The 27,562-nt window shown below is 45.9% G+C and overlaps 1 protein-coding gene and 1 non-coding gene across 7 annotated transcripts in view; one reads left to right on the top strand and one right to left on the bottom strand.

The window, feature by feature from the left end:
* firrm (fignl1 interacting regulator of recombination and mitosis) overlaps positions 1 to 27,562 on the top strand; it is a 78,179-nt gene that overhangs the window by 28,278 nt on the left and 22,339 nt on the right. For 3 of the 6 annotated variants that reach the window (XM_085982668.1, XM_085982667.1, XM_085982666.1), the window contains 7 exons: positions 2,252 to 2,390; positions 4,163 to 4,243; positions 5,199 to 5,263; positions 6,025 to 6,173; positions 6,860 to 6,989; positions 8,328 to 8,514; positions 13,000 to 13,082. In XM_085982668.1, the coding sequence (XP_085838794.1) occupies positions 2,252 to 2,390; positions 4,163 to 4,243; positions 5,199 to 5,263; positions 6,025 to 6,173; positions 6,860 to 6,989; positions 8,328 to 8,514; positions 13,000 to 13,082 (834 nt within the window). Of the gene's footprint in view, positions 1 to 2,251; positions 2,391 to 4,144; positions 4,244 to 5,198; positions 5,264 to 6,024; positions 6,174 to 6,859; positions 6,990 to 8,327; positions 8,515 to 12,999; positions 13,083 to 27,562 lie in introns of all 6 variants that reach the window. The other 3 variants (XM_085982665.1, XM_085982662.1, XM_085982663.1) reach the window with 1 other exon arrangement.
* Positions 1,783 to 1,864, bottom strand: trnap-ugg (transfer RNA proline (anticodon UGG)). Its single transcript has one exon. It is a non-coding gene; the product is annotated as a tRNA-Pro (tRNA).

The raw sequence follows: 27,562 nt of genomic DNA, 5'->3' as shown, positions 1-27,562 counted from the left end.
GGAGGCCTTGGTGGCATCGGCCCCCGACGTCAACCGCGCATCAGACGTACTTGACGCGCGGGCAGATCCGGGGGGAAGGGCGGCGGCGCCAGCCTCGGCCGCACGAGATGATCCGGCGGCCTTGGAGGCAGGGCAGTTCCTCCTGATGTGCCCCACCTCCCTGCAGGCATGGCACCTCACACCGTCCGACGTCCAAAAGGCGCGGTAGGCGGTCCCCTCGTGGAGGACGACGAACGCCCCGTCAGTGTCCTCCCGCGCCAGCTGGATAAACAGCTGGCGCCGGAAGGAGAAGACGTGGCGAAGGCTGGCCTCCCGGAAGCCGAGCGGGATGGGTGTGATCCCCGACCTCACCTCCCCAAGTTGTCGCAAATGGGGAAGGAGGAGCTCACCAGGAACATAGGGCGGGACGTTGGAAATAATGATCCTCTGCGCGGTGGCCTCGAGAGGATCCACCGGCAGGAAGGTCCCGCCCACGGTGAGCCCCTTGGCGACAGCCAGGGACACCGCCCGCTCCGACCCCAGGAAGAACACAGCCTTCCCATACATTTTCGAGGCCGCGACGATGGCTGAGGGGCCGACAACCCCAGCCATGGCCTTGACGCAGGCCTCGATGGTCATAGTGGGGTGAGTGTAGCTCTTCACCCCAAGCTTTTTTGTTATTAATCGAAAAGGTGACGGGGCAGCAGGAACAGCGGGAGCAGCTGTGGCTGTGGCTACCACTCTCGCATAGGTCCCGGCTGGCCCCGCCACCGGCGAAGACGCAGTCGCCATTCTGGGGTGCTTTTTTTAAGGGCTACACTCACCCCAAGTCACAGGCCTGAAGGTGTTAATGGCCTCGGTGTATATATATTTTTTTTGTCCTCTATTGAGCAGAGGGAGCTGATTAAAATGAGGACACACCTCTCTCCTTATTGATTTAAATTGGGAGAGGGGCCCTCTCCCCTCTGCTCAATTGGCAATTAATAAAATAGATGAAACTAAGGTGCCTTAGAAAGACAGGCAGAGAGAGACAAAGAGAGAGAGAGAGAGGTGGGGGGGGTGGGAAGGAGGGAGGCCGCAAAGGGCAGTGTTGCCACTCAGGATGGTGGGTGGGTGTTGGCAGGGTTGCACTCTCCGATGGAAAAAGTCTTTGGTGATGGTGGTCTTCTGGCAGGGGGAGAAGACGTCTTCACCTGGAAAAGCTGGAGAAGCCCAGGCTCAGTCCTGCAACAGGTCTTAACGATGTAATTAAATTCAATTAAGGACTTCACCTTGGGCAGCTCCAAGCTCTCCCAGGGCAGGCAATAGAAGGGATGCTAATTAGTGGTGTGTGTGGCCTAGCTTTTAACAAGAGCCACACACACACAGACACACACACACTACACCCCTTGATGATCCGGCCTTGCTGCTTCTTTTCTCCCCCCACCTAAAATACAAAGTCTTGGGAGAGTGCCCCAAATAACACCCACCTGTAGATGTTCCGGATGAAGTTTTCTTCCCTCCTTTCAAGCAGTTGGTTTCTCTCCCTCTCCTGAAGTGGAGGCCAATTTGGGGAGGCAGTGATAGAAAGGCCTCTCCCTTGGTTGATGTTGATGTAGGCCTCTTTTCTCCTTCTCCTCCTCTGTCCTCTCTCTCCAGGCACCTCAGTTGATGTAATGATGGTGGAGTTGGTGGTGGTGGTGGTCCAACGTTCTCTTCCTGGTCAGGGGACCACCACTTTAATCCACTCTCCAAAGTCTGGCTGCTCCCTCTGCTCGTGCTTGCAGCTGAACAGAGGGTACTCTTTTATTTAATGAGAAAACCCGCTGCGAGCAGGGCTCGAACGCGCGCGGGGAAACCCCATTGGATTCCAAGTCCAACGCCTTAACCACACGGCCATCGCAGCCCTGAACAGAGGGTAACTTAAGACTGAAATACAGAAGCCTGCTATGGCTTTATATACAGGGGTGGTCACTGCCGGTACTGCAGTATAGAATCAGTTCTTCTCTTAAAGGTACATACACAACAGATGTTACTGTTCAACTGATTGTTGTCCATTAAATGATGGCCACTTCTGACCATTGGAAATGAGGGGGTGCAAGGGGAGGGTGGGAAGGGGGGGAATTAACTGCAGCAGTGGGATTACATAGTGCAAAGCAGCATAACCAACCCACATGAAAGTTCTACGGAGATAAAAGTGTCGCTGTCTTTGATTAAAATCTGAGATGCTTTTTCACTCAGTTGACCAGAGGGGAAAAAATGTTTCTTGTAACAGCTTGACATTCCGTTCCAGAATAAGTGTGAAGCACCGGGTATTGCTCGAGAGTAAACTGCCACATGATGAACTTGTTGCTGGTCTTTGTGAGGACATTCTCTATTCTTTCAACTCATGCCTGCAGTTAGCTGAGCAAATGAACCAACCGGCAGGAGTGGTAATTATTAATTCTTGTTTTTAAATATAAAACTTGTTTAATGTGTGACATTTGGCAGAGAGTGAAATCTTGGCAGAACAGGATAGTCATTGTCAGATGCAGAGCAATTCCCAGTTATCCTTTCCTGAAGTAGAGCTGCTGAGCACCTACTTTCCACAGGCTAAGATTGAGGGGATATTGTTAGGGGGATGTAAGGTGTTTATCAGTTGCTGTCTGAGCTGCCAGGTACAGTAACTCTTATGTCAATGTTAACCCTGTCTTTGGCAAAATATAAACAAGGCAATGCTACTCTCACTGGAGAACCAATCGCTTCAAGACCAAATTTTCCAAGGTTCCTCCATGAGCAGCAGTGTCACTGCTGGCGAATGTAAATAGCTGGTATTGGAGGAACTGGGAGCATGGGCAGACCTATACAGCCCAGAAAATACAACGTTTACAGTTACAAGTAATGCACAGACATGATACGTAGGTGTGATTGAAAAACAAATGGTGACACAAGAAACGTGTGACAAATGAGAGATACGTGCTAGACCTGTAAGAAAAAATATCTATCCTGGAACTGATCCAGTCACACTGATCTGTTAGCTTCTGATGAATGGCTTAGCAGAACAAGGAAATCATTGGAGATTTTGTTTTGGGGTGAAAGTGACACTCCTCACCCGCACCCCCCCCCCCCCTTCCCTGGCCCCCAAATCAATTTCAGGGAACATGTCCTTGAAAAGATGGGGTTAGAACACCAGTTCAATTTTAGTCAGTTCCTCTCCACTATGACAAAGCTGTGCTTAAAACATTTTTTTTAAGGCTTTGACTTGTGTTAGGATAGTCACCAACAGCTTAACTCACTTAAATGTTCATTCTTCATATGTGTGCTTAATACAGAATGACAATAGTTCACTGTCGGGGCAGCATTGCACCCAAGCCAGTCTTGTCTGTACATGTGTTGTTAGGTCGTGATCAGCAGCAGGAACCCTTTCTCTCTTCTCCCATCCTTAGAAAACTTACTACTTTTACCCCGATGATATCCAACAATCTGAAACTATACTTTTTAAACACACACAAACTGACATGCCAGGTTCTCTTGTACCTCTTAAGTTGTAACAATTTAACCCATGTGTTCTTCCTGCTCCCTACATCCTCACTATGTTGAAATTATTATATTGACTCATGTCTCTCATTCCTAACTAGTTCCCAGAATCTCTAAACAAAGAAACTTTTAAAGCCTTAGACATCTTAGAACTAGTTGTGTTGGTAAACTGCTCCTGAGATCTCCTTTAACTTGAGCCAATGTTCTGAAATCCAGACCTTTTGTAAGAGTTAGCTTTTCCACATGAGCTTTCATAGAAGATAGGAGCAGGAGTAGGCCATTCGGCTCTTCGAGCCTGCTCCGCCATTCAACGAGATCATGGCTGATCATCCAAACCCTAGCACCCGATCCCTACACCGACAGCCATCCCACCCAAGCCCTATCCCCGTAACCCCACATATTTAATCCCCCCTAACACTAAGGGCCAATTTTTTATCATAGCCAATCAACCTACCTCGCACATCTTTGAACTGTGGGAGGAAACCGGAGCACCCGGAGAAAACCCACGCAAACACGGGGAGAATGTGCAAACTCCACACAGACAGTCACCCGAGGCCGGATTTGAACCCGGGTCCCTGGCGCTGTGAGGCAACAGTGCTAACCACTATGCCACCGTGCTGCCCACTTTCATGTGTCAATGTAAAAGGATTGAGGTTTATATTTTACTCAGCATCTGCACTTCATCCAGGGGAACACTGATTCCAAACTCTTCCAGAAGACCATGAAGCTATGCCGTTTTTTTGCCAACACGCTGGTACACTATGTAAAGGTAATACGAGCTGTTATCAGGTACTGTAAAATCTTGTGTCTATATTGCACTAGTGAATATCACTTAGTTCAAGGTTGCTATTTTAGTAAAAGTTTTATAAGATACACTGTTGATCTTTATTTAAAGGATATAAAGTTAAACTTGACTCTTGCATTTAATTTTGCAGTCATCCCAGATATACTTTTATTTTTATATCAATCATTTTAAAGAGAGAGGGTATTTAAGATAGGATTTGTTATTTTGCACCGATTATTCAGTCCTACTGCTTAAAATGACACAAAATATAATTTCTACTTGCTATATTAATAATTAGAGGTAAAGTATGGCATACTGTTACACCGCTGTATGGCTCAGTACCACATGGCATCAATGTACAGGAAACTTTGTGCTATCCGGCACCGACGGGACCGAGCTGCTGCCGTTCCCTCCAAACTGCCGTACACTCCAGAGCAAGCGTCTCTGTAGTGTCTCGCTGAAGCTGTTGCTTAGCTGCAGACCTTGCACAGCTTGACTGTTCAAAAAAAGCAAAGAAAAGAAACGAAAAGAATAAAAAATGGCTCCTGATTTTTGCCGGTGGCTCCAGCTTGCCGGACAGTTCGCCTCCGGATAACTCGGTTTCCTGTACACCTTTATTGGCAAGTTACGTATTGTGATGATTAAGGAAATGCTATCTTTGATTGTTTTTTCAGAAGTTATGTTCAAATGCACCAATATCTATCTAAGGAAACTGTAAATTAAAAAAAAAAAATCATTTTCAGCAGGAAAAATATTTTTGTTGTCTTGATCTTTAGTCATCAGTTTTTGAATAATAGAGAATAATGAAGTTGGCTGCAGATTTTAAAAGTTTTCAGATGGTCTGTTCCATTAAACCAACTGTAACTGGCATTTTCATTTGTAACCTGATTTTGCATCAATCTTCTAAATTCTGAATTCTGTTTTACACTCACAATTTTAGGAATTCATTGATTTCCTCTCAAAGTCTTGCCATCTACTGCACCATCTTTATCTTCAGATGTACAGGTAAGGCAACACGTCAGCGAGCAGCAGCAGTTCCGAGTGTGATGTTCATTAATCTGTACGGTAAACTTACAATAAATATAGATGAGGTAGTTACAGGCTAACTAGCTAATGCACTTGTCTCACTTCTCTGAGGGTCACAGGTTTGAAACCTGGAGGGTGAGCTTCCAGTCTTCCTTCGGTAAAAGGATGGGATGGGTTGGTTTGTTTTCCCCCTCCATTTTCTCCCTTCTTTTCCTGAAGTTGCTGACTCTTGCTGGGATATGGCTTGATGGATGCTGATCGCGCCTGCGTGAACCTAGGTAGGGAGTGTCAGAAGGCTTTTTCCCATGGAGGGAATCACAGCTGAGCCTTATCCTGTTCTCTCTTTGTTCTTGGTTTAAATTGCATTGTCCTGCAGTATTTGAGTTGTAGTAAATGTTTAGGCCTACTCTGATACTGTTCATTTCTGTGATTCACTTCACAGCAAGTTACTGACCTTCCCTAGGCAATCAAGAGAAAACACAGTGCAGATGTAAAATGTTTTCCTTTCGGGAGGAAAGGACATTTGTGGGCGAGTCAACCCAAGCCTCTCTTGTGCACCCTCTCGCGGTTAGTTTCATTGCATCGAAAGTGACCTGGGAACACTTGCTTGAGGACTGGAGCAATGAGAATGCAAGAAAGTAACTTAAAAAAAAAAAAATGGGTGGTTACAAATATAAATTTAAAATGTGATAATTTTTGCACGTATTGGAAAACTAATTTTTCTTTTTAACTCTGTGCAGTAAATTTCCTCCTAGTTTGTATGCACCAGTTTTGTCTGATGGACCCTGTGATCAGATTGCTTGCATTGTCCCAGTTGCTCTGGATGCTCTTGTCTCGCAGCTGCTGCCGTTCAGGCCCTTTGTGGAGAGGGTGTTACTAGATAACCTGGGTGAGTTCATGGAATGGTGGTCCAATATTGATTTAATCTCCTTAAAATAACTAACCTAGGTTAGGTTAACTACTTTACTGACTTGAAGCAACAGTATACAGTTTTCAGCTAAATTTGCCCTATAATATTAATAACATCAGACTTACACAGCTATTTGCCCTTTAATAATGGTGACCTAATTATGAACAGGACATTGAATTTAATGATTTAATTGTACTTTGAATTTTGTTGTAACAGATTTTTAGTAAATATTTTTAGTGCCACATATATACAGGTAGACTACCCTTTATCCGGACTTCCGAAAACCGAAACCCTCTAAAAACCAAAGGTTTTTTCGGTCAGCGTAAGTCCAGCGTAAGTCGTGCGTGCGGACCCCCGCCGGCCCCGACCCCCGCCGCCGACCCCCCCCCCCCCCCGCGGACCCCCGCCGACCCCGACCGTAAGTCGGCGGGGGGGTCGGCGGTGGGGTCGGGGCCGGCGGGGGGTCGTGCGCACGACCCCCCCCCCCCCCCCCCCCCCCGCGGACCCCTGCCGACCCACCTTCCGAAATTCTCCGAAAACCGAAACACGGCTGGTCCCGAGGTTTTCGGATAAAGGATAGTCTACCTGTAATATAATGTTTGATTCAGCCACCTGTGATTTTGTTGATGAAATGTTGTTAAATGTCTGTTTCCATTAATATTAAGATTTTTGTTCGGAGCTGGCCCTTCCACAATGCTTGCTGCTGGTTAATATCATGGACAAGCTTCCATCGCAGCCCTGGGAGGTTCAAAGCCTCTGGTGTTCTGGTAGCCAGTTTTCAGAGGAAAAGCCAAGGTGAGGGCCACTACTGCGTTAATAAAATCAAACAGGACCAAGTTTAGCAGTTTATTTACACTAGGATGTACAGACGATCACATAATAAAGCTCATATAACCACATGCCTTTGTATCACATTTTATTAATAGATATATTAAACGCCATATTGGATCTCTCTCAACACCATACATTTTCATTAATGGATTAAACACACTTTAGCAACTCAATGGATAAATGCGCTATGTGGTGTGGTACTGAGCTGTCTGTGAATTGCTGGTTACTGTATCTGCTGATCTTCCACTCAACGTCTGGTCTGCTCACCAACAATTTAATTCAGGCTCCAATTTTAAGCCATGCTGTTGAATCGAGTGCATATTGACTAAAACCGGCCGGTTATTGTACCAGTTGGTAACTTTGTCTACACTTAGGCAGCTGGGTAAAGGAAGGCCACTGGCATTTCGTATACACGGCTGATTAAAATGAAACTGGTGAGCATATACTTAGTACTGTAACTTTGTGATTTTTTTTAATGGCTGGATTAATGCAATGCATGAATATTGCAAAAGATTTTTTATTATGAACTTAATCTATTTTATAGTAATTTAAACTGAGCTTGAGGTACTGTTGAGATTTTTGAAGGAGATTGTTGAAGAATTCTATGTGACTCATTTGTATAATATGTAATTACTAACTCCTTAAGATACAGAAATAAATACTGGTGCAAGCAAATCACGAGCAGGGCATGATCCAGTTCTTCACAGCATAATATACAGAGTAGTATATCCTTTCTGTATGGCTGACTTTACAGAGTTTACAATTTTAACAGAGGCACTTTTACACAAGAATGGAAAGAACAAATAAGAATGAACAAATAAGACTATTTTAAACTGCTTTGATGGTGCCCAAGACTGCTGCTAGTGCTGCTGGCTCTTGACCCATGGGTCTCACCCAGCCAGCAGCAACCCCAAGTAAACGTGCAAGGTTTGCTACTAGGAGAACCTGATTCTATTTTTTTTTTAAAACCACACAACTACCAGCCTTCGCTAATGTAGCAAGCTTGGCCTGGAGTTATCACCAGCTGCATGAGATCCACATGTCAGGAGCCAGTGGCACTAGAACAGCAATTAACAACAGAAAGCAGCTTTAGTCTTGAACTTCTTGTGATTTGTAACAGAATATCAGACATTTTGTTGAGCAGGTTAGCTCCTTGTCTTGGCTCCTTAGCAGGATTAGTGACTGTCTTCAGCAGTGGGACCCTAGCATGACAAGTAGTGGGAATAGCAAAGGATTACAAATTTTTTCAACAGGGGAAAAAAAGTTGGCACCTAATCTTTTATCTTTTTTGTTTGTGCTCAGGTTACCTTTGGTCCGAGTACTGTTTCTTAACTTCCAGCGGTGTCATGCAGAGCTTTCTTTGCCAGTCCAATTGCCAGGAGCGATGAGTAAGGGACAGGCTCAGCAAAGTATCAGTCTATATGAATATGTATGTACTCATCTGTGCTCTTTCATCACGTCCCTTCTGGCTTCTCTCTTTCCAGAGTTGGTGAGTGTAAACTTTGACTAAAGTAAACGTTCCATTCTTTGAGCTATTTTGTGGAGGAGTTTTCTTCACTTGTATTCCCTCCACCCGCCCCACCAATAAAAAAAAATGGTTGCACTGAGAATAAGTCACAAAGTCACAAGATGAAGATGAACACTCATCCTTTATTAAACAAAAACAGAAAATGCTGGAAATACTCAGCAGGTCAGGCAGCATCTGTGGAGAGAGAAACAGTGTTAACGTTTCAGGTCGATGACCCATCGTCTGACAAAGGGTCACCGACCTAGGGTTGCAAAGGGGTGGAAAGTTTCCGGGAAATTTCCGGAAATTTTCCACGGGAAGTTTAGCTTGGGAATTTTGTCCAAAAAAGCACATGCTAGCATAATATTGTTTTTTTTGTATTTCTTTCTTTTTTTTCCACAGGTCCTCTCTTAAAATTACTAACAGAGATGGAATCTTAATTATTAAGGAATTTCTTAATCAATATATGTTTATCTTCTTACTTGGCTTGTTTTAATAATTACAAGTTTTGTGTGTGACTGTGAACAAATGTGTCCTGATTGGTTGGATGAGCGATTAGCTCCCTCTATTTGTAATATTTGCATATCGAATTGTGATTGGCCTGCAGGCATCTGTAAGACTGCTATAGTTTTTTTTAAGATCCAGGTTAGGGGTCCTGAGGGAAGTCATTTTGTTTTCTGCTGATGTTGTGGTGATGCAGTAAGTAAATCAGACTTTATACCAAATAAACCAGTTACTTGTTGAACTCTGTTGTCCTTCAATTTAAAATATACAAAATAATACACTATTGGTGATGTAGCGTCATGTGTGTACAAGTCATGCTTCCATCACATGGAGCATCAGCAAAAATGTACTCACCCTGTTGCAATCGTGCTGATCGACCGCAGTTCGACACAGAGATGAATGCCCTTCTCTGCATACCGTCGGATGTGTGGAAGCATTTTACCCCAGGCATTAAAGATGGAAAGACTGTGTACATGTGCAAACACTAGAAAGCCATATGTAAAGAATGCCACAAAGATGCAGCAGCATTTATCCAAATGCAACAACTTCACTCAAAGCTCACAGCAGTCAGCCCAGAGTTCCTCTGCTTCCATTCAAGAAGATGATGGTTCTCATTCAGCATCAGGCTCCTTATCAGCAACTCCTGGCCCACTTGGAAGGTTCTTTGATACAATGGATAACCATAGCCAGAAGAATGCAGATGAGTGCCTTGCTCGAGCTGTATATGCAACAGGCTCACCCCTCATGCTCACAGCCAATGTGTACTGGAAGAGATTTTTCAATGTTGTTCGCCCTGCATACTGTCCTCCCACCAGACATGCTTTGTCTACTTATTTGCTGGAGGCTGAGTATAACAGAGTCCAAGGAAAGCTCAAAGACACGAAGGACAACAGACACACAGGCACATACATTGCTGATGAGCTGAAAGCGGTCATCAACGATCTTGGATCACAAAAGGTCTTTGCAGTAGTTACTGACAATGCTGCGAATATGAAGGCTGCTTGGGCTCAAGTGGAGGAGGCCTACCCTCATATTACGTCTATTGGGTGCGCAGCTCATGGGCTTAACCTGCTCCTCAAGGACGTCATGGGTTTGAGAACCATGGAAGCACTGTACAAGAGAGCCAAGCAAGTTGTTAAGTATGTCAGGGGAAAACAGGTAGTTGCAGCAACCTACAACTCCAAGCAAATGACACACAAGAACACCACACTGAAGCTGCCCAACAACACTAGATGGGGTGGTGTTGTCATAATGTACAACAGCCTTCTGGAGGGTAAGGAGTCGCTGCAAGAAATGGCAATATCCCAGTCTGGGGATATGGAAACCACCATCAAGAAAATACTGCTGGATGATGTGTTTTGGGAGAGAGTGGTTAGCAGCCTTAAACTACTCTCACCAGTAGCATCTGCAATTGCTCAGATTGAAGGAGATGACGCTGTCTTGTCAGATGTTCTCAGGCTTTTTACTGATTTAAAAGAACAAATCAGCATTGCCCTACCCACATCCCTGCTGCTCAAAGCAGAGGAGAAGGCAATTGTTCAATTCATACAGACACGTCAAGAATTTTGTGTCAAGCCGATTCATGCTGCAGCATACATGCTGGACCCAAAGCATGTTGGGAGACCAATACTTTCTGGAGAACAGATCAACAGCGCTTACAGTGTGATTTCTACCCTCTCTCACCATCTCAATCTGGATGTGGGCAAAGTTCTGGGAAGTCTGGCAAAGTTCTCTACCAAGCAAGGTCTTTGGGATGGGATATGGGAATCATGCAAGCATATCAGTGCACATACCTGGTGGAAGGGACTTTGTGCATCTGAGGCCCTGTCACCTATTGCATCGGTGATACTCCAAATCCCACCTTCATCAGCGGCCTCTGAACGAAACTGGTCACTTTTTGGGAATACGCATACAAAGGTGCGCAACAGGCTGACTAACGAGAGTGGAGAAACTGGTGGCTATCCGGGCGAACCTAAACTTATTGAGCCAGATACAGAAGTGTCCACCACACAGCTAGACACTGACACAGTGGAGGAAATGGACACGTCAGAGCCAGAGTCAGAGAATCAGGAGGAGCAATGAGGAGTAGAAGACTCAAAGGGACAAAATAAGGACAAATTACAGGCTAAATAAGCTGACGCTCTTTTTATTTTATTTTAGATGGGTCTTTTTTGTGGGGGTTCAATAAAGTTCAAAATTATAACCTAAATAAAGTTTTGAAAGCCTGTTTTTATTTGTATGGAACAGTATGTCTATTTTGACGACAAAGATAATATAAGGGTCAGAGACAAAAACCATCAGTGTGCAAAAAAACTCTAAATTCCCGAAAATTCCCATGGAAAGTTTCCTCTTTTAAAAATTCCCAGAATTTTGCAACCCTACACCGACCTGAAATGTTAACTCTGTTTCTCTCTCCACAGATGCTGCCTGACCTGCTGAGTATTTCCAGCATTTTCTGTTTTTATTTCAGATTTCCAGCATCTGCAGTATTTTGCTTTTGTATTAGTGTTCATCCTTTATTAATGTATTGCCACTAGATGCTGCTAGTACTATCATTTACAAAGCATAACAGAAACCAGTGAAAATTAAAATTACTGCCTTCATTAGCATAGTGTTGAAAGTGTATTTCAGTATTCACTAATGTAAATTTTTTTGTTGCAATTTCTTACTGACTCCTGAGAATAACTGGCAGTTTTACAGATAGAGTTTATGAATGCTGCAGAATTTTTATGACCTTAAAATAGTTTTTCTTCTTGCTCCTCACCTCTGCAAAAGATGTTGCTGAGATGGTAAATTTACAACTGGACAACAACATATAAATAGAGCTCCATGTTCAAGTCAATACAAGCCAATAGTACATTAATGTGTTTTAATGTATTGAGAATAGTTTTTATAATGGAAAAATTATTACAGTATTCTTTTCAGTTAAATATTTCAGTACAATATATTGAACCCACCGTACTTGTTCTTTTGGTGTCCTCCCACCCCACTTCCCATCCATCCATTCATCTTTCCCATCGAGGATGATTAGAAGCTGCAGCTGCAATCTGTGTTGCGCCAGTCTCATCTGTTGTGGACTCGAAGTCACCAAACTGTCACAACTTCTGTGGGTGTCCTCTTTCCATTGAGTTGCTCATCCAAAATGGTGTGTAACCATTACATTGCTGCCACGATATGGCCAAAACATATGTGTCTAGATGAATCTCTCCATCTCATCGCTCCATTTTAAACGACACGCTCCATCACATGTCATTGGGCAGGTGTCCCTATCCAACAGCAGTGTTTCTCTTGGACGGGCTGCTTGGAGATGCATGAGAAGGGTGAAAGTGATTTGCCCTTTACTGTATGGAGAAGCAGCTGTACATTTGAGACCACCAATTAATTGAGAAATTGCTGCCATGACTCCATGACACAGTGCATTATGCAGTGGCTCCTCAGTCCTCCTGTTTACTTGGGTCTCGGTTGTAGCATTCTTGCCTCTGAATCAGAAGGTCGTGGATTCAAGTCCTGTTCCAGAGACTTGAGCACATAATCTAGGCTGACACTTATGCGCTATGGAGGGAGGCTACACTGTCGGAGGTGCCTTCTTTTGGATGAGACGTTAAAAAGACGCCCCACTTTCCCTCTCGGGTGAACATAAAAGATCCCATGGCACTATTCAAAGAAAAGCAGGGGAGTTCTCCCAACCAATATTTATCCCTCAACCAACATGACGAATCACAGATTATCTGGTCATTATCTCATTGCTGTTTGTGGGACCTTTGCTGTGTGCAAATTGGCTCCTGCATTTCCCTACATTACAACAGTGACAACACTTCAAAAGTACTTCATTGGCTGTAAAGCACTTTGCGCTACCCTGAGGTCCTGTAAGGCACTATATACATGCAAGTTCATCTATTAATTTGAATGGTTAAAGCTTTTTTAAAAATTTCTGTATGATTACAAATCTGCTGTTTGTTACAGGAATGTTCCTTATTGGATGCTGTACTCAGTCCTCACATGTTAACTGCACTACTGGCTATAGATGCATGGTGCTTTCTTGCACGGTAGGTACTAAATAGCAAAATGAAATGTAATCAAACTTATAATCTGCTCAATAGCAAAATACTGCAGATACTGGAAATCTGAAATAACAACAGAAAACGCTGGAAAAACTCAGCAGACCAGGCAGCATCTGTGGAGAGAGAAAGAGAGTTAATGTTTCAGGTCGAAGACCTTTCGGCAGAACTGGAAAAAAGCAGGAAATGGAAAGCAAGTTTAGGGGCTGGGAAAAGGGGGAGGGGATGAAAGAACAGAAGGGAAGGTCAGTGATAGGATAGAAAGCAGGAGCGATTAAGAGACATTGAGAGATATTAAGAGATATTCAAGGCAAGAGGAGATGGTAATGAGACAGGTTAAGGAACAAAGGATGGCTCTAGATGAAGTGTGAATTGCGCTGGCAAAATGAAGGACAGCTGCCATGTGGAAGGGAAGAAAAAAAGGCCAAACAAAGTGTGGATTAAAAAATAGAAAATATAGGGGCCGAGGTTATGATCTGAAATTGTTGAACTCTATGTTGAGTCCAGAGGGCCGTAGAGTGCCTAATCGAAAGATGAGGTACTGTTCCTCGAGCTTATGCTGAGCTTCCGTGGAACAATGCAAGAGGCCGAGATCGGTGAGGCCTGAGTGGGAATGGAGCGGTGAATTAAAGTGACAGGCCACCGGGAGCTCGGGGTCCCCCTTGCGGACTGAACGGAGGTGTTCCGCAAAGTGGTCACCCAATCTGCGTTTGGTCTCCCCAGTGTAGAGGAGACCACATCGTGAGCAGCAAATACAGTATATTAAATTGCAAGAAGTACAAGTAAATCGCTGTTTCACCTGGAAGGGTGTTTGGGGCCCTGGACAGTGGGAAGGAGGGAAGGTATAAGGGCATGTGTTGCATCTCCTGCGCTTGCACGGGAAGGTGCCGGGCGAAGGGGAAGGGCTCCTGGGGGTGATAGAGGAGTAGACTAGGCTGTCGCGGAAGGAGCGGTCCCTACGGAATGCTGAAAGGGGAGGTGAAGGGAAGAGGCGTTTGGTGGTGAGATCACGCTGGAAATGGCGGAGAATGATCCGTTGAATGTGGAGGCTGGTGGGGTGAAAGGTGAGGACAAGGGGAACTCCTATCGTCGTTCTGGGAGAGAGGGGCAGGGGTGAGGGCAGAAGTGCGGGAGATAGAACAGACACGGTCGAGGGCTGTGTCAACCACAGTAGAGGGGAATCCTCAGTTGAGGAAAAAGGAACACATGCCGGAAGCACTGGTATGGAAGGTGGCATCGTCGGAGCAGATGAGGCGGAGAAACTGGGAGAATGGAATAGAGTCCTTACAGGAGGCGGGGTGGGAGGAAGTGTAGTCCAGGTAGCTGTGGGAGTCCATGGGTTTTTAGTGAATGTTTGTCAATAACCTATCCCCAGAGATGGAGACGGAGAAGTCGAGGAAGGGAAGAGTCGGAGATGGACCATGTGAAGGTGAGGGAAGGGTGGAAATTGGAAGCAAAGTGAATGAAATTTTCTAGTTCAGGGCGAGAGCAGGAGACTGCACCAATACAGTCATCAATGTACCGGAAAAAGAGGTGAGGTAGGGGACCCGAGTATGACTGGAACGAAGAGTGTTCCACATATCCCACGAAAAGGCAGGCATAGATCGGACCAGGAGAGCACCGAGGCAGCAGATAAAAGGAGCGAGGCGAGGCCCGACCAGATCGGACCAGGAGAGCACCGAGGCGGCAGATAAAAGGAGGAGCGAGGCGAGGCCCGACCAGATCGGACCAGGAGAGCACCGAGGCGGCAGTATAAAAGGAGGAGCGAGGCGAGGCCCGACCAGATCGGACCAGGAGAGCATCGAGGCGGCAGTACAAAAGGAGGAGCGAGGCGAGGCCCGACCAGATCGGACCAGGAGAGCACCGAGGCGGCAGATAAAAGGAGGAGCGAGGCGAGGCACACTAACTCAGCAGCGGGGAGAGAGGTAAAAAGTAATCAGAGTGTGACGTCACCAGGGAGCAGGTAAGTGATTGGTTGGTGAGTATGTCTCTTTTTTAAACTTTAACTCTGTAGTTTATAGTTACTAAGGTCTTTTCTGGTGTAGCAGGGACTGTTGGTAAACCATACAAACGCCTTAGAGTTATCTTTAATTGGTGATACCCTTTAATTAATTTAAATTAATTCACTAAGTCATGCCAGGAGAGCCCAGCCCCGTGTTATGCTCCTCTTGCTCTATGTGGGAATTCAGGGACACTGCTGGTGTCCCTGATGACCACGTGTGCCAGAAATGCATCCAGCTGCGGCTACTAGCAGACCGCATTGCGGCGCTGGAGCTGCGGATGGATGGGCTTTGGAGCATTCACGATGCTGAGAGGGTCGTGGATAACACGTTTAGTGAGTTGGTCACACCGCAGGTAAGGGCTGCACAGGCAGAAGGGAAATGGGTGACCGTCAGGCAGAGCAGTAGAGGCAGGCAGGTAGTGCAGGGGACCCCTGTGGCCATCCCCCTCTCAAACAGGTATACCGATTTGGATACTGTTGAGGGGGATGACTTACCAGAGGAAGGCAGCAGCAGCCAACTTCCTGGCAGCAGGGGTGCTTCTGCTGCTCAGGAAGGGAGGAAAAAGAGTGGGAGAGCAATAGTGGTAGGGGATTCTACCGTAAGGGGTACAGATAGGCATTTCTGTGGCTGTAGACGTGACTCCAGGATGGTTTGTTGCCTCCCTGGTGCCAGGGTCAAGGATGTCACTGAACGGCTTCAGGGCATTCTGAAGGGGGAGGGTGAACAGTCAGAGGTCGTGGTTCACATTGGGACCAATGACATGGGCAGGAAGAGGGATGAGGTCCTGCAGTAAGAATTTAGGGAGCTAGGTAGCAGATTAAAGAGCAGGACCTCAAAGGTTGTAATCTCTAGATTACTCCCGGTGCCACGTGCTAGTGAGTATAGGAATAGGAGGATAGAGCAGATGAATGCGTGGCTAAAGAGTTGGTGCAGGAGGGAGGGCTTTAGTTTCCTGGATCACTGGGCCTGCTTCTGGGAAAGGTGGGACTTGTACAAGTCGGACGGGTTGCACCTGAACCAGAGCGCGACAAATATCCTTGCGGGGAGGTTTGCTAGCACTGTTCGGGGGGGTTTAAACTAAAATGGCAGGGGGTTGGGAACCTGAGCAGGGAGACAGAGGAAAGGGAAACAGGGATAAAAGCAAAAGATAGGAAGGAGAAAAACAAAAGTGGCAGTCAGAGAAATCAACGGTTTAAATCAAACGTGGCCACAGTAAATAATAATTCTAATAGGTCTAAGTGCGTTAAAAAAACAAGCCTGAAGGCTTTGTGTGTTAATGCGAGGAGCATTTGTAATAAGGTGGACGAATTGGCTGCGCAAATAGAGGTAAACGAATATGATTTGGTTGGGATTACGGAAACGTGGCTCAAGGATGGCCAAGACTGGGAACTCAACATCCAGGGGTATTCGATATTCAGGAAAGATAGGCAAAAAGGAAAGGGAGGTGGGGTAGCATTACTGGTTAAAGAAGGGATTAATACAATTGTAATGAAGGATATTAGCTATGATGATGTGGAATCTGTATGGGTAGAATTGAGAAATACTAAGGGGAAAAAAACATTAGTGGGAGTGGTATATAGACCTCCCAACAGTAAGGCGGAGGTTGGGGATGGCATTAAAAGGGAAATTAAAGAAGCGTGCAATAAGGGCACAGCAGTCATCATGGGTGACTTTAATCTACATATAGATTGGGCCAACCAAATTAGTAATAATACTGTGGAGGAGGAATTCCTGGAGTGTTTACGGGATGGTTTCCTGGACCAATATGTCGAGGAACCAACCAGAGATCAGGCCATCTTAGACTGGGTATTATGTAACGAGAAAGGATTAATTAGCAATCTTGTTGTACGAGGCCCCTTGGGTCGGAGCGATCATAATATGATCGAATTCTTCATTAAGATGGAGAATGAAGTAGTTGACTCAGAGACTAGGGTCCTCAATTTAAATAAAGGAAACTACGATGGTCTGAGGAGCGAGTTGGGTAGGATTGATTGGGGAATGGCACTCAAAGGGTTGACGGTGGATAGGCAATGGCAAACATTCAAAGACCGAATGGATGAACTACAGAATTTGTTCATCCCAGTTTGGCATAAAAATAAAACAAAAAAGGCGACTCAACCGTGGCTAACGAGGGAAATTAGGGATAGCATAAGATCCAAGGAGACGACATATAAATTGGCTAGAAAAAGCAATAATCCTGAGGATTGGGAGCTGTTTAGGATTCAACAAAGGAGGACAAAGGGATTAATTAAGAAAGGGAAAATAGAATATGAGAGTAAGCTAGCAGGGAACATAAAAACTGACTGTAAAAGCTTTTATAGATATGTGAAGAGAAAAAGATTGGTGAAGTCAAGCGTAGGTCCCTTACAGTCAGAATCAGGGGAATTTATAATGGGAAACAAAGAAATGGCAGACCAACTAAATTCATACTTTGGTTCTGCCTTCACAAAGGAGGACACAAATAACCTCCCAGAGATGCCAGGGAACATAGGGCCTGATGAAAGGGTGGAACTGAAAGAAATCAGTATTTGTAGGGAAATGGTGTTAGGAAAATTGATGGGACTAAAGGCCGATAAATCCCCAGGGCCTGATAATCTACATCCCAGGGTACTTAAGGAAGTGGCCCTGGAAATAGTAGATGCATTGCTGGTCATCTTTCAGAACTCGATAGACTCTGGAACAGTACCCATGGATTGGCGGGTAGCTAATGTTACCCCACTATTCAAAAAAGGTGGTCGAGAAAAAGCAGGGAATTATAGACTGGTAAGCCTGACATCGGTAGTGGGGAAAATGCTAGAATCTATTATAAAAGATGTAATAGCAGAGCACTTGTTAAGCAGTGACAGGATCGGACAAAGTCAACATGGATTTACAAAAGGTAAATCATGCTTGACTAATCTACTGGAATTTTTTGAGGATGTAACTGGTGAAATAGATAAGGGAGAACCAGTGGATGTGGTATATTTGGACTTTCAGAAGGCTTTCGATAAGGCCCCGCATAAGAGATTAGCGTGCAAAATTAAGGCACATGGGATTGGGGACAAGGTATTGACTTGGATAGAGAACTGGTTGGCGGACAGAAAGCAAAGAGTTGGAATAAACGGGTCATTTTCCGAGTGGCAGGCAGTGACTAGTGGGGTACCGCAAGGATCGGTCCTAGGACCCCAGCTGTTCACAATATATATTAATGATCTGGACGAGGGAATTAGATGTAATATCTCCAAATTTGCAGACGACACAAAGCTGGGTGGGAGGGTAAGCTGTGAGGAGGATGTTGTGAAACTCCAGTGCGATTTGGACAGATTGGGTGATTGGGCAGAAACATGGCAAATGCACTATAATGTGGATAAAATGTGAGGTTATCCACTTTGGTGGCAAAAACAGGAAGGCAGATTATTATTTGAATGGCAATAGATTGGGAGAAGGTGAAGTGCAAAGAGACCTGGGTGTTCTTGTGCACCAGTCGCTGAAGGTAAGCATGCAGGCGGTTAAGAAGGCAAATGGTATGTTGGCCTTCGTAGCAAGAGGGTTCGAGTACAGGAACAAGGATGTCTTGCTACAGTTGTACAGGGCCTTGGTGAGACCGCACCTTGAGTACTGTGTGCAGTTTTGGTCGCCTTACCTGAGGAAGAATGTTCTTGCCATGGAAGGAGTGCAGCGAAGATTCACCAGGCTGATACCTGGGATGGCAGGAATGACGTATGAGGAGAGATTGTGTCGATTGGGCTTATACTCACTGGAGTTTAGAAGATTGAGAGGGGATCTCATCGAAACTTATAAAATTCTGTCAGGCCTGGACAGACTAGATGCAGGAAGGATGTTTATGATGGCTGGGGAGTCCAGAACCAGGGGTCATAGTCTAAGGATAAGGGGTAAGCCATTTAGGACTGAAATGAGGAGGAATTTCTTCACCCAGAGAGTGGTGAACCTGTGGAATTCTCTGCCACAGAGGGCGGTGGAGGCCAGTTCATTAAATATATTCAAAAAAGAGTTGGATATATTTCTTAAGGCTAAAGGGATCAAGGGATATGGGGAGAAGGCAGGGACAGGGTACTGAATTTGGATGATCAGCCATGATCTCATTGAATGGCGGAGCAGGCTCGAAGGGCCGAATGGCCTACTCCTGCTCCTATCTTCTATGTTTCTATAGCTAGGACCCATGCGGGTACCCATAGCAACACCTTTGATTTGGAGGAAATGAGTGGAGTCAAAGGAGAAGTTGCCAGGCGGAGGAGGGTGGTGGTGGATGGGGAGTGGTTGGAACTTTTTTGTCAATAACCTATCCCCAGAGATGGAGATACATAGAAACACAGAAGATAGGAGCAGGAGTAGGCCATTCGGCCCCTCGAGCCTGCTCCGCCATTCAACGTGATCATGGCTGATCATCCAAATTCAGTACCTTGTCCCTGCTTTCTCCCCATATCCCTTGATCCCCTTAGCCTTAAGAAATATATCTTAACTCCTTCTTGAATATATTTAATGAATTGGCCTGAACTGTCTTCTCTGGTAGAGAATTCCACAGGTTCACCACTCTGGGTGAAGAAATTCCTCCTCATCTCAGTCCTAAATGGCTTACCCCTTATCTTTAGACTGACCCCTGGTTCTGGACTCCCTGCCATCGGGAACAGCCTTCCTGCATCTAGTCTGTCTAATCCTGTTAGGAATTTATAAGTTTCAGTGAGATCCCCTCTCATTCTTCTAAACTCTAGCGAATATAAGTCTAATCGACCCAATCTCTCCTCGTACGTCATTTCTGCCATCCCAGGTATCAGTCTGGTGAATCTTCGCTGCACTCCCTCCATGGCAAGAACTTCCTTCCTCAGATAAGGCGACCAAAACTGCATGCAATGCTCAAGGTGTGTTCTCACCAAGGCCCTGTACAACTACAGCAAGACATCCTTGCCTCCTGTACTCGAATTCTCTCGCTATGAAGGCCAGCATACCATTTGCCGCCTTAACCGCCTGCTGCACCTGCATGCTCACCTTCAGCGACTGGTGCACAAGGACACCCAGGTCTCGTTGCACTTTCCCTTTTCCCAATCTACTGCCGTTCAGATAATAATCTGCCTTCCTGTTTTTGCCACCAAAGTGGATAACCTCACATTTATCCACATTGTACTGCATCTGCCCAATCGCCCAACCTGTCCAAATTGTACTGGAGTTTCTCTGCATCCTCCTCACAGCACACACGCCCACCCAGCTTTGTGTCATCTGCAAACTTGGAGATATTACATCTAGTTCCCTCGCCTAGATCATTAATATATATTGTGAATAACTGGGGTCCTAGCACCGATCCCTGTGGTACCCCACTAGTCACTGCCTTCCACTCGGAAAAAGACCCGTTTATTCCAACTCTGCTTCCTGTCTGCCAACCAGTTTTCTATCCAAGCCAGTACCTTACCCCCAATCCCATGTGCTTTAACTTTGCACGCTAGTCTCTTATGTGGGACCTTATCGAAAGCCTTCTGAAAGTCCAAATACACCACATCCACTGGTTCTCCCTTATCTATTCTACCAGTTATATCCTCAAAAAATTCCAGTAGATTAGTCAAGCATGATTTACCTTTTGTAAATCCATGTTGACTTTGTCTGATCCTGTCACTGTTTTCCAAGTGCTCTGCTATTACATCTTTTATAATGGACTCTAGTATTTCCCCCACTACCGATGTCAGGCTTACCAGTCTATAAATCCCCATTTTTTTCTCTACCACCTTTTTTAAATAGTGGGGTTATATTAGCTACCCTGCAATCCATGGGAACTGTTCCAGAGTCTATAGAATTTTGGAAGATGACCAGCAATGCATCTATTATTTCTCGGGCCACTTCCTTAAGTACCCTAGGATGTAGATTATCAGGCCCTGGGGATTTATCGGCCTTCAATCCCGTCAATTTCCCTAACACCATTTCCCTACAGATACTGATTTCATTCAGTTCCTCCCTCTCATTAGACCCTATGTTCCCCGACATCTCTGGGAGGTTATTTGTGTCCTCCTTTTTGAAGACAGAACCAAAGTATGTATTTAATTGCCAGCCCATGTCTTTGTTCCCCATTATAAATTCCCCTGATTCTGACTGCAAGGGACCTACGCTTGACTTTACCAATCTTTTTCTCTTCACATATCTATAGAAGCTTTTACAGTCAGTTTTTATGTTCCTTGCAAGCTTTCTCTCATATACTCTATACTTAATTAATCCCTTTGTCCTCCTTTGCTGAATCCTAAACTGCTCCCAATCCTCCGGTTTGCTGCTTTTTCTGGCTAATTTATATGTCCTCTTGTTGGATCTTATGCTATCCCTAATTTCTCTTGTTAGCCAATGTTGAGTCACCTTTTTTGTTTTATTTTTATGCCAAACAGGGATGAACAAATTCTGTAGTTCATCCATGCGATCTGTAAATGTTTGCCATTGCCTATCCACTGTCAACCCTTTGAGTAACATTCTCCAATCAATCCTACTCAACTCGCGCCTCATACCATCGTAGTTTCCTTTATTTAAATTCAGTACCCAAACCTCCGAATCAACTCCTTCACTCTCCATCTTAATGAAGAATTCTATCATATTATGATCGCTCCTCCCCAAGGGGCCTCGCACAACAAGATTGCTAATTAATAATTTCTCATTACATAATACCCAGTCTAAGATGGCCTGATCTCTAGTTGGTTCCTCGACATAATTGGTCCAGGAACCCATCCCGTATACACTCTAGGAATTCCTCCTCCACAGTATTGTTACTAATTTGGTTAGACCAATCTATATGTAGATTAAAGTCACCCATGATAACTGCTGTGCCCTTATTGCACGCATCTCTAATTTCCCGTTTAATGCCATCCCCAACCTCAGCATTACTGTTTGGGGGTCTGTATTCAATTTTCAATTTCAATTTCAATTTTATTGATCACATAACTAAATCCAAGAAGTGAAATCTAGTCAGTGAAATGCTTTTTTCTTGATGAGCCGAGAGCACCAAGCAGCAAGAACACTTAGCTGCCTGGTACGCATGGAGCCCGCAAGGACGGCAGCCATCTTCATCGGCGCCATCACAAAAAAACACATACCGACATATACACGCATACATACTTTAATTAAATATAAATAAAGCAGACATAAAATAAATAAAAGACAGCACGTAAAATGAACAAGCAATAATGTAAAAAAAAGTAATTTCTACAGTAATTACATTGATATTTCTACCCAGGCTTCTAGAATAATCTCTGGCTACAGGGTGGCCGCCCTGGGAGAGCATCGTGAGGAACTCACAACTTATAATTAAATAAATACAATCAATCAATTAATTAATAAATTAATAAAATTAAATAAATAAAGTGCTCCTCAGTCTCGATGTTTCCATATTGGTCTCTCTCGATGTTCCCTCTCTCTCGATGTTTCCCATCGGTCTCTCTCTCGATGTTTCCCCTTGGTCTCTCGATGTTTCCCCTCGGTCTCTCTCTCGATGTTTCCCCTCGGTCTCTCTCTCGATGTTTCCCCTCGGTCTCTCTCTCGATGTTTCCCCTCGGTCTCTCGATGTTTCCCCTCGGTCTCTCTCTCTCGATGTTTCCCCTCGGTCTCTCTCTCGATGTTTCCCCTCGGTCTCTCTCTCGATGTTTCCCCTCGGTCTCTCTCTCGATGGTTCCCCTCGGTCTCTCTCTCGATGTTTCCCCTCGGTCTCTCTCTCGATGTTTCCCCCCGGTCTCTCTCTCGATGTTTCCCCCTCAGTCTTTCTCGATGTATACAACTGCCACTAATATTTTCTGCCCCTTGGTATTTCTCAGCTCTACCCATATAGATTCCACATCATCAGAGCTAATATCCTTCCTTAATATTGTGCTAATCTCCTCTTTAACCAGCAATGCTACCCTACCGCCTTTTCCTTTTTGCCTGTCCTTCCTGAATATTGAATTCCCAGCCTTGGTCACCCTGGAGCCATGTCTCTGTAATCCCAATTATATCATATCCGTTTACATCTATTTGCACAGCTAATTTATCCACCTTATTACGAATGCTCCTCGCATTAAGACACAAAGCCTTCAGGCTTGTTTTTTTAACACTCTTAGACCTTTTAGAATTATTGTTTACTGCAGCCATGTTTGATTTAAACCCTTGATTTCTCTGACTTCCACTTTTGCTTTTCTCCTTCCCTTTCCTCTGACTCCCTGCACAGGTTCCCAACCCCCTGCCATTTTAGTTTAAACCCTCCCCAACAGCACCAGCAAACACTCCCCTAGGACATCAGTCCCGGTCCTGCCCAGATGCAAACCGTCCAGTTTGTACTGGTCCCACCTCCCCCAGAACCGGTTCCAATGTCCCAGGAATTTGAATCCCTCCCCTTTGCACCATTCTTCTAGCCACGTATTCATCTGAAATATCCTTCTATTTCTACTCTGACTAGCACGTGGCACTGGTAGCAGTCCTGAGATTACTACCTTTGAGGTCCTATTTTTTAATTTACCTCCTAACTTCCTATATTCAGCTTTTGGGACCTCATCCTATATCGTTGGTACCTATATGCACCACGACAACTGGCTGTTCATCCTCCCCCTCCAGAATGCCCTGCAGCCACTCCGAGAGATCCTTGACCCTTGCACCAGGGAGGTAACATACCATCCTGGAGTCTCGTTTGCGGCCGCAGAAACGCCTATCTATTCCCCTTGCAATAGAATCCCCTATCACTATAGCTCTCCCGCTCTTTTTCCTCCCGTCCCGTGCAGCAGAACCACCCATGGTGCCAGGAAGTTGGTTGCTGCTGCTTTCCTCCGATAAGCCATCCTCCCCAACAATATCCAAAGCGGTATATCTGTTTGAGAGGGGGATGGCCACAGGGGACCCCTGTATTCTTCTTTTTCTTCTTCTTAGGCAGTCCCTCGGAACTGAGGATGACTTGCTTCCACATTAAAAATGAGCTCGCAGGTGACTGATTAGTCCAATGCGGGACCTACAGTCTCTGTCACAGGTGGGGCAGACGGTGGTTGAAGGGGCAGGTGGGTGGGGTGCTTGGGTTGACGTGCGCTCCTTGCGCTGCCTGCGCTTCGCTTCCGCTTGCTCCCGGCGAAGAGACTCGAGGTGTTCGGTGCCTTCCCGAATGCTTCTCCTCCACTTTGTGCGGTCTTGGGCCAGGGATTCCCAGGTGTCGGTGGGGATGTTGCACTTTTTCAAGGAGGCTTTGAGGGTGTCCTTGAAGCGTTTCCTCTGCCCACCTGGGGCTCTCTTGCCGTGCCGGAGCTCCAAGTAGAGCGCTTGTTTTGGGAGTCTCGTATCGGGCATGCGGACAGTGTGACCCGTCCATCGGAGCTGATTGAGCGTGGTCAGCGCTTCGATGCTGGGGATGTTGGCCTGAGCAAGAACACTGACGTTGGTGCGCCTATCCTGCCAATGGATTTGCAGGATCTTGTGGCGGCAGCGTTGGCGGTACCTCTCCAGTGCTTTGAGGTGCCTGCTGTACATGGTCCATGTCTCTGAGGCATACAGCAGGGCAGGTATCACTGCTGCCCTGTAGACCATGAGCTTAGTGCCGGGTTTGAGGTCCTGGTCTTCAAACACACTCTTCCTCAGGCGACTGAAGGCGGTGTTGGACTTCGTCGTCGACGTCTGCCCTTGTTGACAGTAGGCTCCCGAGGTATGGAAAGTGGTCCACGTTGTCCAATGGCCTTGTCGTGGATTTTGATAATCGGGGGGGCAGCACTGTGTGGCGGGGGCAGGTTGGTAGAGGACCTTTGTCTTACGGATGTTTAGTGTAAGGCCCATGCTCGTATGCTTCGGTGAAGGCGTTTACAATGGTTTGGAGTTCGGCCTCCGAGTGAGTGCAGGCGCAAGCATCATCTGCATATTGTAATTCGACGACAGAGGATGGGACGACCTTGGATCTGGACTGGAGGCGACGGAGGTTGAACAGTTTCCCGTTTGTTCTGTAAATTAGCTCCACTCCAGTGGGGAGCTTACTGAGGGTGAGATGGAGCATTGCAGCAAGGAAGATTGAGAAGAGCGTTGGTGTGATGACACAGCCTTGCTTGATCCCGGTTCGTACGTGAATTGGGTCTGTGGTGGAACCGTTGGTCAGGATCACGGCTTGCATGTCGTCGTGAAGGAGGCGGAGGATAGTGACAAACTTTTGAGGGCAGCCGAATTTGAGGAGGACACTCCATAATCCCTCACGGTTGACAGTGTCGAAGGCCTTTGTGAGATCAAAGAAGGCCATGTACAGTGGTTGGTGCTGTTCCCTGCATTTCTCTTGTAATTGACGTGTGGTGAAAATCATGTCCATTGTGCCCCTTAGTGGGCGGAATCCGCATTGCGACTGTGGGAGGAGCTCTTCGGCCACTGGGAGAAGGTGATTGAGGAGGATTCTTGCGATGACTTTCCCTGTGGCAGATAGCAGGGAAACTCCTCTGTAATTACCGCAATCGGACTTGTCACCTTTCTTGAAGATGGTCACAATTACGGCGTCTCTGAGATCCCCTGGCATGCTCTCCTCCTTCCAGATAAGAGAAATGAGTTCATGAATTCACGCCAGTAGTGCTTCTCCGCTATGCTTTAGTGCCTCGGCGGGGATTCCATCAGCTCCCGAGGCCTTGTTGTTCTTCAGTTGTCGGATGGCCTTTTCAACCTCATGCCGGGCTGGGGTTGTGCTGAGATGGTGGCGGGTAGCATGCTGTGGGATGGAGTTGAGGACACTTGTGTCGAAGACAGAGTCGTGGTTAAGGAGATCTTCAAAGTGCTCCTTCCAGCAGGCACTGACTGCTTCCCTGTCCTTGATGAGTACCTCTCCGTTCTTGTCTCGCAGTGGGGAAGGGCCTTGGGTGCTTGGGCCATAGATGGTCTTGACTGCGCTAAAGAATCCACGCACCTGCCTGCGCCTACTACTCTGCCTGGCGGTCACCCATTCCCTTCCTGTCTGTGCAGCCTTTACCTGCGGTGTGACCAACTGATTAAACGTGATAGCCACGACGTCCTCAGCATCGCGAATGCTCCAGTATGTATCCATTCGCAGCTCCAGCGCCGTAATGCGGTCTGCCAGTAGCTGCAGCTGGATACACTTCCCGCACACATGGTCGTCCGGGACACAGGAAGTGTCCCTGATTTCCCACATAGTGCAGGAGAAGCATGCCACAGGGCCGAGCTTTGCTGCCATGACGTACCCTTTAATTAATTTAAATTAAATAAATACCACCAATTATACTATTAAATAATATACTCAAGGGCCGTTGTTTCCTAGCACTCCCTGCTACACAACAGAGACCTTAGAAACTATAACCACAAAATTAAGCCCTTCTAAACTTTTTAAACTATGAACCTTAACTGTCAAACTATAGAGTAGTATAAATACTCACCTGGCTGTACTCACCCAATCAGCTGCTTCCTCATGCCCGCGTCACGTTTTGAATCGTGATGTGGCTCTGGAACGCCGCCGCCGGTCTGAGATTGGTAAGCCTGTGGAAAAAAAGCCAGCGACAGTGAGTTTAAATACTCACTGAAACTCCGCTCTCACTGCTCGCGACACTGGCTTGCAAGTGCAGGAGTTGAACACATGCCCTTATACCTCCCCCCTTGCCACTGTCCAGGACCCCAAACACCCCTTCCAGGTGAAACAACGATTTACTTGTACTTCTTGCAATTTATTATACTGTATTCGCTGCTCACAATGTGGTCTCCTCTACATTGGGGAGACCAAACGCAGATTGGGTGACCACTTTGCGGAACACCTCCGTTCAGTCCGTAAGGGGGACCCTGAGCTCCCGGTGGCCTGTCACTTTAATTCACCGCTCCATTCCCACTCAGACCTCGCCGTCCTCGGCCTCTTGCATTGTTCCACGGAAGCTCAGTGTAAGCTCGAGCACCTCATCTTCAGATTAGGCACTCTACAGCCCTCTGGACTCAACATAGAGTTCAACAATTTCAGATCATAACCTCGGCCCCTATCACATATAAATTTTCTTTTTTTTTTATCCACACTTTCTGTTTGGCCTTTTTTTCTTCCCTCCCTGCAGCTGTCCTTCATTCCGCCAGCGCATTTCACACTTCATCTAGAGCCATCCTTTATTCCTTAATCACCTCCTCTTGCCTTGAATACCTCTTAATCTCTCCTGCTTTCTATCCTATCACTGACCTTCCCTTTTGTTCTTTCATCCCCTCCCCCTTTTCCCAGCCCCTAAACTTGCTTTCCATTTCCTGCTTTTTTCCAGTTCTGCCGAAAGGTCTTTGACCTGAAACGTTAACTCTATTTCTCTCTCCACGGATGCTGCCTGGTCTGCTGAGTTTTTCTAGCATTTTCTGTTGTTATTTGTAAACTGCTCAAATCCTTTAATCCAGGGGTTCTCAACCAGGGAGTCCATGGACCCCTAGGGGTCCGTCAGTTGGTGTGTCCCATCGGTATATAGGAGAGACTACTGATGTTTGTCATAAATATCAGTAGTCTCCCCTGCATGTTGAGACGAGTGGTTATGAAGACTGCTTGTGCAGTTAATTCAGGTTCTT

The sequence above is a fragment of the Somniosus microcephalus genome, chromosome 3, assembly GCF_052327205.1.
Source record: "Somniosus microcephalus isolate GS21.2 chromosome 3, FLI_Smic_1.0, whole genome shotgun sequence".
In the NCBI taxonomy this organism is placed as follows: Eukaryota; Metazoa; Chordata; class Chondrichthyes; order Squaliformes; family Somniosidae; genus Somniosus; species Somniosus microcephalus.
The sequence above is the reverse complement of the archived record's forward strand: the minus strand, read 5'-3'. Positions and strand labels throughout refer to the sequence as shown.